The sequence below is a fragment of the Drosophila takahashii genome, chromosome 2R (genome assembly GCF_030179915.1).
Source record: "Drosophila takahashii strain IR98-3 E-12201 chromosome 2R, DtakHiC1v2, whole genome shotgun sequence".
Taxonomy (NCBI): domain Eukaryota; kingdom Metazoa; phylum Arthropoda; class Insecta; order Diptera; family Drosophilidae; genus Drosophila; species Drosophila takahashii.
Genome location: NC_091679.1, coordinates 23014968 through 23030537, shown reverse-complemented (window position 1 = coordinate 23030537; position 15570 = coordinate 23014968). Strand labels below are relative to the sequence as shown.

The 15570-nt window shown below is 43.4% G+C and overlaps 1 protein-coding gene across 4 annotated transcripts in view; it reads left to right on the top strand.

Moving 5' to 3' along the window:
* Positions 1–15570, top strand: part of LOC108068350 (uncharacterized) — a 67685-nt gene that overhangs the window by 42646 nt on the left and 9469 nt on the right. For 2 of the 4 annotated variants that reach the window (XM_070213699.1, XM_070213698.1), the window contains 2 exons: positions 2945–3962; positions 4442–5965. In XM_070213699.1, the coding sequence (XP_070069800.1) occupies positions 3039–3962; positions 4442–5965 (2448 nt within the window). In that variant the 5' untranslated portion in view covers positions 2945–3038. Of the gene's footprint in view, positions 1–2835; positions 3963–4441; positions 5966–15570 lie in introns of those variants that run through there. The other 2 variants (XM_070213700.1, XM_017157849.3) reach the window with 2 other exon arrangements.

The following is a 15570-nucleotide window of genomic DNA, read 5'->3' as shown; positions in this document are numbered from 1 at the left end:
AATTAGTTGGCCTGCTGATGTCGATGATGATGAAACCAGACCCCATTTGTTGTGCGGGATTTGCGAATTGATTGCCTGATTTTTGCGTTGGAGATGAAGTTCGCGTTGCATGTCATGACTGGGTGATTTGACAGTTTCTCGTAGATACTTATAATTAGCAGCGGATGCAGGGTGAGTGAGGTGCAGAATTAGTATGGAAAACAATTGTCTGCTTTGCACTCGGGGCTTTCATCAATCTTCGTTCGGCATTGACTTCTTCCTTCCTCCGCCGCTTAAATGGCGTTAAATGTAAATGCACAAAAGACAAATTTCGGGAATTCACAATGTGCGCCAAAGGCGATTAATTTTGCCGGGAGTCATGCCACTTGCCGCAGCCCAGAACTCAGGCAGTCAGTGTCAGCCGGGCGGCAAATGTGTCTTGTAGATGTCCGCCCTACCTCCCCCTCACCCTGCCCCCGCTCCACCCCCACGTCCTTTGACTTGCCCTTGTAGCAACGCTTACGTGGGCGTGGGCAAGCAATTTATCTTTCACTTTTTTTTCCTGCGCTGCGGCTTGTGGCTTCCCTTTTTCGCTCCACTTTCCTTGCATGAGAAAAAATACATTAGAGAAAAACATACGAGTTTAATACCACCTGCTTGTTAATTATATTTATTATACTGATAAATATATATACTTTTTTGATGTGGTGGTTTTAATACCAGACTAACTCCCATTACTCTCATTTCCCTACCTTTAGCAACTTTTTTCATACAATTCTTTGTAAGTCAAACTACCAACTCGAATCATTTGATTGTCCCGCGCGCATTTTTAATTCTAAAACCCGACCTATTCACGGAAAATTTTATTTGAGCGCTTAAATACGGTATACATTTATTATGACCTTATAAATCTTGTTTTTAGAAATCTTCTTCAGGGTCGGACAATTCAAGGACTTCACATTATAGATTAAAAATTTAATTTAAAGGTTAATTTCATGTTCACAAAAACCAATACCCACGTTAAAAACACTTTTTCTCCGTGTATCTTTTTCAGTTTCTCAGTTGAGCTCGGCAATTATGCGTAATTCGCATTTTTTCGTTGCATACTTCGGTGCGTTGTGCTGATGCGGGAGGATGTGGGCCAGAAAGTTGGCGATGGGGCGTGGGTGGCTAGGCGAAGGCATGCCAAAAATTAATATAGCCACATACCTCGAATGGCGGACTGGCATGTGCAGCTTGAGCCAGCTGCGGCTTCTGTTTCTGCTGCCACCGTAATTAAGTTGAAATTAATGGAAAATTCCTGCAGGTTACCACCGAGTTCAGCGAAACAGTGTGGCCAAGATGGCAGATACTATGTTTATACGATAGCAATCACGATTTCTTGAAAGCGCGATATAGAAATAGCAACTGTTTATACGACAGCCGAGAATTCATGCTTTTATTCACTCTCAGCTGATAGGGATGCCGGACCGGTAAAAATATCTAATTTTTAATACCACTGATTAGAGAAATGGCCTATAAAAAGCCATCAATTTCTAGCGATCTGGCAACGTCGATCATTTTTTACAGAGTTACCAGATTGCATATCACCAAATCACGCTTTTGGGCTCAAATCATAGTCAAATTTCGTGTGTTGCCGAATTCACGAAATGGCGTTTATACAAGCACGAATCGGCCGAAAGCGTGAAATGATAGCGTGAATTCGGCATCGTATAAACACAGTAAGTGAGTGTAGGCAGAGGAACAGTGTGACCGAAATGGCGAATAAAATGTTTTCTAGACAAATGTTTTTTCCAAAGTGCTCTATTTTTAAACTGTTTGGCTCAGTTTAAAAGTTTATCCAATTTAACATGCATCCCCCATATTCGATGCCAATAGGCGCAAACGATTTTCGTATATTTCCATTTATCTAAATTACCAAAAATTTTGTTGTTCGCTTTATTATTTATCAATTTGCAGGCCTTGGGGAATATTTTCCGGCACACTGGCAATGGCACCTGACCAGGCTCAAAGTGAGAAATAACTTAATTGACTGGATGCAAATGGGGCGGCAGATCCTCCAGAGACTTTTTCCCCGCCCTCTTATTCCCTCTTTTCTGTTTTATTCTGTTTGCCCAGCGAGGAGTTTGCAAATTGAAATTGGTTTCCTTGTTGTTGCATTGGCATCGCAATGCAAATTTCAGTTGTGCAGTTTGTCCGATTAATTGCCATTAAATTGGCCTTGTATTGCTGAAAATTTAAGGGATTAGTGGCGGCAGCCATTCAGTTTGCAACCGTGGCAAATAGCGAAAGCCCCCAGGAGGATTTCCCGCCATGATGGATGCGAAATCTCAATCAAATTGGATGCCCGACTGGAGAGGGAATAACATAGAAGTCCACTTAATGTGGTTATGCTCATAATCAAACAATATTCATTCATGGATCGATTTAATTATGATCCATCGATTACCTGAATTCCTTAAGTCGTTCTTGTCTTCTCCAGCTGCCACAAAGGAAAACTTATGTTTAGCCAGATTAAATTCCAAAGGGAAAGCCCTGCAAAATACCAAATTCTAATCGAAATGCAGAGCCCCCTATTCCCATTCGGCCAATTGCCATAAATCCAATAAAGCCGTAAATGCAAATTCGGATGCAGCTGCCAGCAATCGGATGAAATTCGTAGAGGAACCTACCATTTTTATTGGGAATAGTGGCTGGGGAAAAGGCTATATTGGTTTTATGAAAAAAATGAGAGGTTTAATTAGGAAAAAACTATTTTTCGGGTAACAGCTGTGCTGAAACTTTACAAATGTATAAATATACAATAGCTTTGGTTTTACTTGTCATCCTTGCTTATAGAATTGTGTTCTAACCAACTTGCAGTTTTCTTCTCTAAACATTTTGAGATAATTTTAAGCATAACTTCGATTAAAGTCTTTGATTACCAAGTTACCAATTCTGATTGCTGATTTATTTTTTCCCGCAGGCCTTCGTCAACATGACGCTGCCGTCGCCAGCCACGGTTAAGCTGAGCAGATCCTTCACAATAAGTCCCTTGATCGAGTGCAATCTGGTCCAGAATGCGGCCACCAATGGCGATGCCATCGATGCCAGCGTCGACGGGATTGCAGTCGACTGAAGTGCATCCGGTGCAACAGGTGCACGCGCATGCCACGCCCTCCAATCCGCAGGATATTCACCAGGATCGGAGTCCCCACAACCATCACGCCAAACTGCCACCACTGGAACTGCTGGTGGAGAACAAGATCAGCTACAGCAGCTACCAGCAGCACGCGAAGGATCTCAAGAACCATAACCAGAGCCACAATCAAAGCCGATCCAAGAGGAGCTCCCTGAGCAGTCCCTCGTCCAGTGAGGATTGCGTGAGTGCTGCCAGGGCAAGTATTTTCGATGACGCCGCCGAGAACTTTGTGATCAATTTCCCCTCGGAATCCTCGGCCGCCTCGCAGCCTTTGCTGCCGTTGTCCGAAACGGTTCCGCTGCTCACCCACATCGAGGCCACGGTGGTGGACAAACAGCGCTCCATAAGGCTGAACAAGAATAGTGCCTCGCTGATATTTACCAAGAAGGAACTGACCCAGGGAAACCACCATCACCATCATCAGCACAATCACCAGCAGCAGCAGCATCAGCAAAGGCGCCAGCACCACAGCAGTTTATACGGAGCGGGCAGGAAGCCCACCAAGCACCTGCCACCCACCAGAGGTCAGCACCAGAGGCGCAGTCTGCCACTCAGCTATAACAACAACCTGGTGACCACCGCTCCGGCAGGAGGCGGAGTAGCCGCTGGAGCAGCCAAGCTTGTACCGCTCAAGCAGCAGCATCAGCACCACGGAGCGGGCCACACGGCAACACCCACGGCGAACGTCGTTGCTGCCGGTGGAGCGGGAGCTGCGGCTCCGTCCGCCCGCAAACAGCTCTCCTACTCCTGGTACGCGCCCGTCTACAGTGCACTCGAGGAGGAGCTGGAGCAGGACTCGCGGGTGGGTAGCCATTTGGCGATCTTGCAAAAAAAACAGGATGATACACAAATGCGGACACAATTTACAATTTCTGAAAAACAAATATTTTTGCATATAATTAAAAAAAGAAGCAAGTTCAGTATAATATTATTCAGACTCTTGTCTAAAATATTTAAAATACATTTTAAAATGTGTAATATGTGCTCAAAATATTATTGTTAAACCCAGATTCCGATCGCCATAATTTTTCCTAAAATTAAATTTGGCGATCTTGCAAAAAAACAGGATGATACATAAATGCAGACACATTTTACCATTTCTGAAACACAAATATTTTTGTATATAATTAAAAAAGAAGCAAGTGTAGTATAATATTATTCAGAATCTTGTGTTAAATATTTATAATAGATTTTAAAATGTGTTATTTGTGTTCCAAATATTAATATTAATCCCAGATTCCGATCCACTTACTAATTCCCAATAATAATTTTCGCCCACAGGACTCCTCGCCAATCCACAATCTGGCCAACACAAAGCAGCACCAGCGCTCCGCCAGCCAAAAGGCCTCCACCGCCCTGCATGCCTCGCCCCGCCACGATCACGCCCACGACTCCGCCGACGCCGAGACGGTTGCGCTCCTGGACACGCAGGCGCGCGGCAAGATCATCATATCCTCGGCGAATGGCGACGCTGGCGGAGCAGGGGCAGGAGGCGGATTTGGGGGCGGCGGCGGCGGAGGATCTGGAAACATCGGAGCACTGGCTGCGAATGGAGGAGGAGGAGGAGGAGATCTGGAGAGCTCACTGGGACTGTCCGGCGGAGGGCAGTTGCCTCGACGACGTCGCTTCGAGAACTTTCTCAAATCGCTGGTGGGTCTCAAGGCGAGCAGCAGCAGTCGCGGAGGAGGAGGTGTCGGTGGAGGAGGCGGAGGCGGAGGAATTCCCGAACGGGAACGCCCTGCCTCGCCGGAAATCCGAATCACCCGCACTCCCTCCGAGCAGGATGTGGTGCTCCGAAATCCTTCTGGCCGCCAGCTAGCCAACGGCCAGGGGCGTGGCAGCCTGAGCATCAGCGGTTCGAGCAGCTCCTTGAATGTGGTCCAGCAGAAGATATGGCACATCATGCGACGCGAGGGCAGCGCCAGCAGCTTGCACCACGAGAAGTCCCAGTCGATTGTCCAGTACACGGGATTGCGCAAGTGCGAAACGGTCCTGGCCCTCACCCGTCAATCGCAGTCGCATGGCCACGTTCACGGCTTGAGCCAGAGTCGCAGTCAGGGACACTCGTTGGCCGTCCATGGCGGCAGTGGGATCTTCAGCTCCGGCGGAGTGGAGCAAATTCGACCGCTCAATCGACTGCGCAACAGTGTGAGCAGCATGAATGGCGTGGGTACTTGTTCACGCTGCTCCAGCCTGTTATCCCTGGCTGCCTCCGGATCGCGTTACTCCCTGGCCAATGGCTTTGTGCCCCGGCCGGACTCGGCCTTCAATCATCGGGAAGCTGGAGGCGAGGAGGAGCAGCAGCGACGAACGCAGGAGCCGCACATCAATGTAAACGCCCAGATCAGACTAAGCGGTGGAGCAACTGCCCACTCGACCAGTCCCAGTCCGCCGTCCAATGTCACTACGGCCACTCTGCACTCCAGCTCCGGCAATGATCTGAATCTGAACCAGGAGGAGCAACAGCAGGCCACGTCGACGCCTGCGACAACGCCTGCCGATGGAGCTGGGACCAGCGAACTGGGACCATTTGGCACCAATCACGCTTATCCGCTGACCGTGAGCTCCCTGCTCTGCATGGCCAGTGCGAATCAAGCGGCACAGGCCTGCTGCGTTCGGGATGGCATTGCACTGAAGCGGCGTGAGATGCTCGCATCCGCCGACGTCACGCCCTCGGTGGGCACTCCGGCCACGCCCACCACCGCCACTTTCCAGCCCTTCACCTGCAAGCTGTGCCTCATCGATGTGGAGGACGTGGCCGAGGCCATGGCGCTTCAGCAGTGCGGCTGCCAGTTCTGCATTGAGGTGAGTCTTATTTTTAAAATGATATTAACGCTAGAGAAGTCTGTTAAAACTTGAATGGTATTAGCCAAAACACATTTGTCTCTCTTTTAAACCACAAAACTTTAAAAAGCGCCTAAGCAAACATTAGGTACATATAAATTTGGCATTTAAACAAATGGAAAAGTTGGCAAACAGAGGTTGAACGCTGATCAAAAACCAAATTATTAAAGCTGTCTTGTTAAATTTTTTGGTTCAACGAAAGTTGTTCAAAAACATGGAAAACACAAAAGGTTTTGGTGTTGAAAGTGCTGTTTGCATAAAGTTTTTATACAGCAACTTTGTTAAAGTGAATGCAAGAACGATATACAAGTTGTGGAACATGCATCAGAATTTTAACTGACACCAATTACCAATAAATATGAGAGGAGATAAACTTTTCTGTTTTGCTAGGCCATTCTAATATTTCTAGCTTTACCAATGATACGATTTTATTCGATAATAATTTCCTTTCGACTTTGCGGCTTAAGATAAAATTGTGATTTTATTCGCCCGCACCAGACATAAAAATGAGATGGGAAAATACCTCTAAGCCGCAGAAAGATTTTCTTGTGGCTTTCCCCGCTCCTCATCTTATTGATTGGGCCCCCGCACACACACACATATGTTCAGCTGCATATTTTAGCTTTCTTATTAGGATCTACTGCCTCCCCCTTTCCGCCCAGCTTTCCTCTCCTCTTCCTTTTTTTCCAGGTGCACCAATGGGGAAAATTGAAAAATGACGCACAGGCAGACGCAATATTTTGCAAGTGTTAGGAGCGAGTTGCTGGCTGGCAGCTTAACCCAAAGCTGAATGTTGGGCATAAATAATCAGAAAAGCCAAATGTATTTTCTGATATTTGATAACTTTACGTTTACAGATTAGGTTTGCACATGTTGCGGTGTGTTCTGTTTAAATTGTTGTTTAAATTCAGACTATTTTTGGTCAGGGAAACTGGAACATTTCCCGGCAGCTTAATTCCGGCTTAGCAAACTTATTCAGTTTAGTAATCACTTTAAATACCATGGGATTTTGGTAAAAGGTTGGAATTAAATGTGTGCCATTTTCATTAAAGGCAAAGCTATTAAGGATTTAAAAGTACAAACACTAAGGATTTAGTCGTAATTGGATTTAAGGCTGAATTATATAAGTATTGATTTATTTTATTACCTTATCCACAGGCTAAAAGCATGTCATAATTGATAACGATATGCCCTAAGGCCATTAAAATGAAAACTATACTTTTGTTGAGCTCAAATTCCTTGCGTTTCTTTGACCATCTTCTCGGCCTGCAGCTAACGATGTTTTTCTGCATCAGCTAAAAGAAAATATTAAGTTGCATTTGCAAAGCTAATCCACATCATCATCTGCATCTGCATCAGCATCAGCATCAGCCTCATTTATTCCCTCAATTTGCATAGCAATTTGCTCGAGGAGAGGAAATATGGAAGGAAGTCGTCAGCAAGGGGTTAATGCTGCAAGGTGACTCATCTGCGGAGCTGGCTGGCTCAGCATTTCCTTACATTTTTCGCCGCTGCAAAGTAATTTCAGCAAAATGGGCTGCGTATCCTGGGCGTCCTGTTTTCGTCCCGTTTTCGCACTCACAAAAGCCAAATCCCCAGGCTCCGGGACTCTGGGACTCCTGCTGCCTTCACTCTACTTTGCCATAAACAAATTGCATTTGTCTTGAAGGGGAAAAGGAAAGGAGGGCCTGGCACAAATTGCATGAAGCATTTTAAATAATTAAGTAAATGATTGTGGAAGTGCAGCAGAAAACAGAAAGCTGCAAAGGCAAATGTATTCCTGTGTATTCGGCTGCCTGTGAATCTAATTTCGTGTACCTAATGTCGAGAGTAATTCTTTCTTAAGCATAAATAAATTAGGCAAAATTCACACGTAAGAACTCCATAGAAAGAAACGGAAAGAAAGAAGATACACAGACAAAAAATAGTTCCCTGTTAGTACTGGCAAAAGAAATGTAGTTAAATAAAAATTCTTTAACCAAACCATACATTTTATTGACTATGTATTCTAAAAATTAACTTACTTGTTTAAGGATTCATAAATTCTATAAGCCATAAACCATTACTAAAATTTCAAGAACCAAACATTCTTGCAAATGATACTTCCATTGCTGATGCTTACCTTTCCTCAGTGCAGCGAAGGGCAAAATAAAATAAACTTTCGGCAACAACACTAGACGAAGGCACTAAATAAGCGAGCTTCATTTTCTCGATTTGCTTGCTGCTCTTGTTGCTCAACTTGTGTGCAGGTGAAATTTATTACACGCACACTCACCCGAACACCTGGATGGTGGTGCTGAGACATGTCCGCCGGCAGGACGTGAGGACCACGCCCCCGGATCAGCTCAGCTCAGCTCAACCTTTCCCAGGAACTTCCGGCTACGTGTCTAATGGCTACAGATGTACTGCCATGTCTTCGTGTCCTGGCCGTGCACCATTTGTCAACCTTAAACTAAACTGCTGCCAGCCGTGGGACTGCCACTTTGTTTGCTCTTGTGGTTTTTCCGCTTTTCCCATCGCTTTCCCTTGTTTGAGCCGCAAATTATTGCCAAACATTGCTCATACGCAGCGGTGGCCGCATTCGCCTAATTGAAAACCAAACGAACGAAATTTCAATGCAAACAACATTTTCATTTGTTTGCCCAGTGCTCTTGTCTCATTCCGCCTTGATGTCCCCATCTCGCTCCATATAACATTTACGATTCACTGAGTTGACAAATTTTCCGTTCCTGGTACCGGGAAAAAAAGCAGCAACGGGAAAAATACTAGTCAGACATCAACAAAATGGCCAGAACAGCACAATCCTCGAAGAAAAAAAACGATATTCCACTATGGAACGGTATGTCACTCTTATGCAGCATCATCATAATTCACGTTTAGTCTGGGGCGCACACACCCAAGGCAAATGGTTGATAAATGCTATATAAATTGAGTTTGAGTCGCTGTTCCCGGGGAAAGTTTCGCCAGAGATTCATATCTTTATGGTATTTTGCTTGGAGTTTCGTATTTGCCGCTTCCCCATTAATTCTTATCGCAGATGTGGAGAAACTGATACTCGTTGGTTGAAGAAAATAGTATTTATTTATAGTAAAATAAATAGAAAACAAACAAAATTATTTCCGGCAGTTTTATCTAAAATGCCATTAATCGTTTAAAAAATTAAAAAAAATCTTATTTTTCATTTATGACCCTTAAAAGACTGTTGATTTTATGGACTACTTTTTAAAAAAGGTCATACACTTAATTTAATTCATACACCAAAAAAAACTGGATATGAAACCATGATCAATTTGATATGCGGTGTCTTTCTCCCTTCCTCATGTAAGTTTAAGCGCTATCTCGCTTCATTTCTTAGAAGAAAGAGTCTCATTTTGCTTCTTACTCTCTTTTTCGAAGTCCCAGAATCTCTAAGAGGGAGAATTCGGCAAGATGATATTATTTGAAATCAATCTTAAAAACGAGATAAATATCAGAAACTTGCCGTGCGCATATCGATTTGTTCCCGCCGTAATTTTGTTGTGTTTACTCATATATAGTTTGCTCTTTTTATAATACTTCGTTTTAAGTTTTCCACAATTTCAGTAGAGTGTGATTTGCCATCCTTTTGCCGCCCGCTCCACGTGCAGTTCAAATATTTTGCAACTGGCTTGCTGAAAGCAAACTCTTCACGTGGCACTCATAGTTCTCATGGTTGCCCCATCCATCTGCATGTTACATCACGGAGAAGGGGGCCAAAGTGGTGGATACGAGCTGCTCCTCCGCTGACTGCGCATGAAAAATGGCGACGCTTATTAAACATGCTCGAATGGACAGCAACGCATCCTGATGACGAGGGAGTGGCGCTGGAAGAGCACTAAACTGGTAGAAATTTATGCACCAGCGATGAGGTTTAAACTCTGCCATTTGATGTGCCACCAGTGGGGTTAAAGTGGTTGGGGAGTGGTGTGGATTTTTATGAGCACCACCACTGCACCACTACCAGCACTCATTAGTGTGCGCGTGTGTGTAATAAATTTAGAATAACAGGAGATCCTCCGACAGTGCAGTGGGTCAGGAGATGTCGGACAAAGAGCGCCAGACAAAGTCGTCGTCTGGCCCCAATTTTCTGTCCCTTTCAGCGACTTTGGAGGCCCACTTGGACCTGGGATCAAGGATTAAGTATTCCCAGGCTCCTCAAAGTATGAATCTTATAGGAACGTATGGTAGTTTCTGGTTTTCTATTCGGGAATGTCATATTCAGCTTAAATCAAATGATTGATATCGAACACGGCATAACTGAACATTTTTATAGAGCATATCTTTTTGAAACGGCTATTTCTTTTACATTCATAGGCCTCAACCTTAGAGAATTAAATTGCATGTAAAGTGGCAAGTTTCAACCCATTTTTCTTTACTATTTGTTATTTATAAAAAATATTTTTGTTTTGGAAAAAGTTTTCTTCCACATCTGTCCTCAAATTATACGTTTTTCCGCACGTGAAATACTGACGTATTGAAAAGTCTTTTGCCTGGGGTTTGAGGGCGTTTTCTATTTGTTTAGCTCACATTTCGTTTCTGCAGGGAAGGAGCCTCATTTAGCAATTTGTTTGTTGCTGTGCGCTGCAGCTCCTTTCATTACTGGATGCTGTAGGATTCTCCCGTTCTCCGTTTCGGTTTCCTTTTTGTGTTAATTGAGCTGCTCGGCTGCTGCTGCTGTTCCTGCTGACTCTTTTCCGATGGCCACAAGCTGAAAAGTAAATTAACACGGAAAAAGCGAGCCTGAAACAGGAGCAGCCAGTCCACCCGACTGTACCGTACCGTAAACACTGCGTATACGTAATATGCGCTATATAGCGCACATGTGTGAATGGAATTTACAGTGGAGTGGCAGGCGAAAGGGGAACCGCCGTCTGCGGTGGTTCTACATGGGATGGGGGTCATTCAAAGGGAAAAGCCAAGCGAAACAACACGCGAGCAATTAAAATGCTCAGCAACAAATTGCTATCAAGTACTCAAAATTCAAAAGAGAAGAGACAGAAGCCCTGCGAAGGAAAGGTAGGGAGCGTCGAGTGTGAGCGAGATGGGCAAGTTTGAAATGGGGCAGGATTCATACGTAAACAAATAAATAAAGCTACCGCAATTACAGAGAAGCTTGATTAAAGCTAGGCGGGTTTACGAATTATTTAAATATCTTCTATTTAATATTATTCCCAATTTCCTTGTTATGAAAACTTAATTTCTCATGCCCATGCCAGTGGCAATAAAATCATGAGAAGAGCTCATTGGAAATATTTCGAAGGACAAACCGCAGAAGTAGGATCAGACTTTACAATCTCTTTATTGTCCTTGGGCTCCCTTAATTTCGTATTTGATTTAGGAATTTATGAGAGACAAGGGCTGAAATGATTTCATTTAGATTTACTCCCGACAGAAATTGGCGCCCCATTGTTCAGACTTTTCCCATAACCCACAGCCCCGGCCATGTTGGGGTATCCCACTGAAAAGCCACTGAAAATTTATGACTGCCAGCGAAGACTGGCTCAAAACGAAGACATTCGCCGCGGGAAAGTGGGGCCAAAGACTCGCTGGGGTCTCGGCTCGTAATTGCAGTCAACATTTTAGCGTTTTCAAGCAAAGCGAGAAAACAAATAAAAATAAAAAAGCAAAGGGGAGCACGTGACTGGCATAGAAGCCATTGGGAGGAAGACCTCCAACCCCCATCTCCCACCCTCACCCCATTTTCTCTCTCTGTATCTGTCAGAAAAAATACTTGTAAAATGTAAATGTTTATGGCTGGAGAGGCGCGAGAAAAGAGCTCTTGAATTCGGATGTACCATGGGTTGGAATGAGTGCACTGAAAATAATAAAGTATAAATATAGGAAAAATTAATTTATTACATATGCTGTTATGTTACAAGTATGCATTTATGTAGGCAATTTTCTGAAAAATGTCTTTATCGTTTTTTGGATAGCCGACCTTCTTGAAATTTCGAAGTTTATCACTATGGACGGCAGTCCATGTAGTGACGAAGCGCACCAGGAGAGTGTGCGAAGGCGACTACTATATATACACGAAGAAATGAAAATCTACTGTGATGGTCCGATCATAATGAATGATACATCTATCGAAAGGTATTGCGAAAACTAACAGGATTGCATACCAAGACTTTAAGAAAATCAATTGGCTTGGGAGAGAGAGCGGTGAAAGTGAAAAAGTGCAAATTTCGAAATTTGGAGCTGTTGGGGGGTAAATGCCCCCTCGCAATGTTTTAGTTGTGTTCCTATTGAAAATACCCGTCGAATGAGGGGTCACATGATAAAATCCGACGTTCCGTTCAAAAGTTAAAGCCAAAATAAGATTTTCTTCTTCTTCCCAAAATGAAAATTAAATTCTGTTTGTCAGTTTGTCCAAAATATGTTTTTTAAGTTCTGAAAATTTGATATGACGTTCATCACATCGATATAAAAAAGTGTTCTACCACTTTTGGAAAAACCCGCTAGTTTAGCGGGAAAACAGCTATAAATAGCTAACATTCGGAAAGCCGTAACTTCTATACACTTTCTACACTAAATACACTTTCTAAGATTTTCTCATTCGGCACGCTGCAATAGAAAATGCCTATGAAGGTAAAAAGGCTAAAATAGTATGCTAGGGCGGGCCGAATAAGAAAGTCTTAGAAAGTGTATTTATTGACGAGTGTAATAATTTTTCTTCACAAATGTTGATATCAGAACTTTTGTATGTTGAAGGTTCGATCGTCACTAGTTTTTTACCTCGTTAAGAGGTGTTTTTATTTGATATTTATTAGTGCAGGTTAATAAGCCATTGGGATTACTTTCATAGAACTTTAGGGACAATAGTAAATTATAAATAGAATAAACTATAGTTAGATTTAGTTATTCCATGCAATATTGCTGAGTGCAGCGGTTCCCCTCTTTCAGTTTTGGTTATGAACTTGTTGACGTTTGGATTCCGCCCTTCTCGGCAATGCAAAAAGCACTCTTGGGACGCAAAGGAGTGGCGAAGAGAAGGCGAAAGCAATTTCCGGTCGGGTCAGCCATTTTCCCTGGTCTGCGCGTCACTTCCTCTTTCCCAGTTTCCATCAGTTGTTGCTTCTTTGTGAGCGCATTTTTCTCGGCCAAAAATTAAAGTGTATTTCGGCCACGAGCATTAGGGTAACGTGTGGAAAATTGGCCAAATCCGTTTGAAAATTTGGCGCCTTATTTTCCGCCTTCTTTTTGTTTTATTTTCTGCTCATTTTGTATGCAAATGTGTGCGTCAATAATGAATTGTTTCTCTTTTTCGCTGGGTTGGGAGGAAAGAAATTGAAATTGGAATTTTGGGCTCGTAGCAAATTGGCTGGCAAATGTTTGCTTGCCCTTTGTTCAGTTTGTGGAGCGATTAATGCAGCAAATTGGCAGTGAAATTGCGGCCCAGCCGAGGTCAAAGGTTGCTCTCCAGGCCACTTCACTTGTGGCCTGTTGTGTGTGTCCTTTTGCCCCTGTTTTGTGTGTCTGATCTGGTCTGGACAGACCGGAAGTGTTGGGCTTATCGCAACGGAAGTGGACAACTGCATTGGTCAGTTGGCTGGGCAATGCAGTCCTCGGTCCTGTAATCGTCGGTTTAGCCAGTTTAGATTGCTCAATTGCGAATGGTCAGCCAGGCATTCTGGCTAAGAGCCATCCGGAATGGAAGGCCCAAATGCTTTGGCCACTTAATGAGTGGCATGTGGTCGCTGGCATTCGCAGTCATTTGCGTTTGCCCATAGGCCGTTGCAAGGGGTTTTTCTGTTGAAAGTTGGCTTAAACAGGGCCAAATCACAGCCAGTTCCATTTAGGAAACTTTCAGCTAGCCTTGAACTCCTTGTGAAATCGGAACTCGTTTCGATTTCATCAAGTTTGAACTTAATTATGGCTTTCTGCTAAAATGTTTACCAATCGAATTCTTGAGGAAATGCAGAAAATCACTAAAGCGTTATATTTTATTAAAATAGCCTTAAAAATATACGAACAAGTGTTAAAAGAGTGTTATACCTATTCAATTCTTCAAAAAAATGTATATGAAACCGTTATCGATTTGATGTTATGTGGTACCAATTTTGAAATGATATGGGGCATCTCACTTTGATATGGTCGAAATGTAAACGACAGTCCAGTTTGAATTTCGAACGTGTTTTTTTCCCTCCCACTCGTGTAACTTAAAGCGATAACTCGCTCTATTTCGAATTTAAATCGCCACTCACGTAATTTAAATCGCTATATTGCTTCTTCCGCCCTTTTTCGAAGTCAGAGAATCTCCGAGAGAGAGATTTCGGTAAAAATGATATGCGTATGCAATACCAATAATTTACCATGCGCATATCGATTTGACCACCACGTTTTTTTTTTTTTGTGCTCCCTTTTTTCTTATAGTGTGAAACTGCATTTAATTGCTTAAATGTTTGTATTAGATTTTCTATTTATCTATTGCAGGTTAAAATAAATAAACTCCCGCGATAACTCATTGTAGAACACAACTTTTTAATTAAGTTTTAGAATGTTGCCAGTCAAGAAACACCAAGTCAGGAAATCGCTTGTGCTGTTTGTTTTGCGAAAATGCTGGTAGCTTAACCTGTGGTGGCCCAGTTAAGCCAAATGCTGACGATGCCGCAGGATCTGATTGGAAGGGCAAATTCCGCTGACTGGGCTGAAACGGAAAATGTAACAAGCAAGGTATTGTAGCCGAGCTGAATGGCTTGTGGCAACTGTAGATGATGTGGCTGGCATTGTAGCCCAGCGCTCTTTGGACCAACAACATGCCACAAATCTTCTGCTGGCCCAAAATGCCATTGGTTACTTATCAGCTAAATTCCAGCATTCTGAACTGCAATACCCGAAACTTTCACAAGGATATTCATACTTGGCTCTCATATTTGATGACATGCAGCGCAGTTTGCTTTCTGCTCTTGCGAAACAAGTTGCAAACAAGCACAAAACTTTGGACCCTCGGCTGTGGAAACGCCACAAAAGTTGTTCCTCGAATAGAAACCGCTACTTGCTATTTTCTTTACGACTTCTTTTAATATTTATACTTTTTGTTGCCCGAGATGCTTTTCGGTATTTTGTAGTGGGACAGGCAAACGAAGTTGGCCGCACACAAAAGTTTAGACTTTGTCGAATCTAACTGAAAAATGTGGAAGGATTGTGCACCCTCCTCCTGGCGGGACATGAGCAAATAGAGAGCTTTCCCCAAAGGCGATACAATGTAACTGCATGACTGTAGGATATATCATTTACACCACTCAGATATTTGACTTTCGCCCTGCGCTCGCCGAAATTGAAAAACTTTTCCCTACATCTGTGCGGGTGCGTTGTGCAAGTGTGGATTGCATTCTTCAACGTCTTTTCTTTTATTTTTAATTGACTAACTTGACTAAGGAGGGTGACGAACTCCGTGAAAAGGGCTGGGGAAAATGAAAAAAAAAAACAAAAAAAGGAAGGAACGCATTCGCGCTGTCAAATTGAATTTTGATTCAATTTGCGATGTCATCAGCGCCGTCAACGTTGCCAAATTGCATTTGCACATGTTACACGTGGCTGCCGCTGCA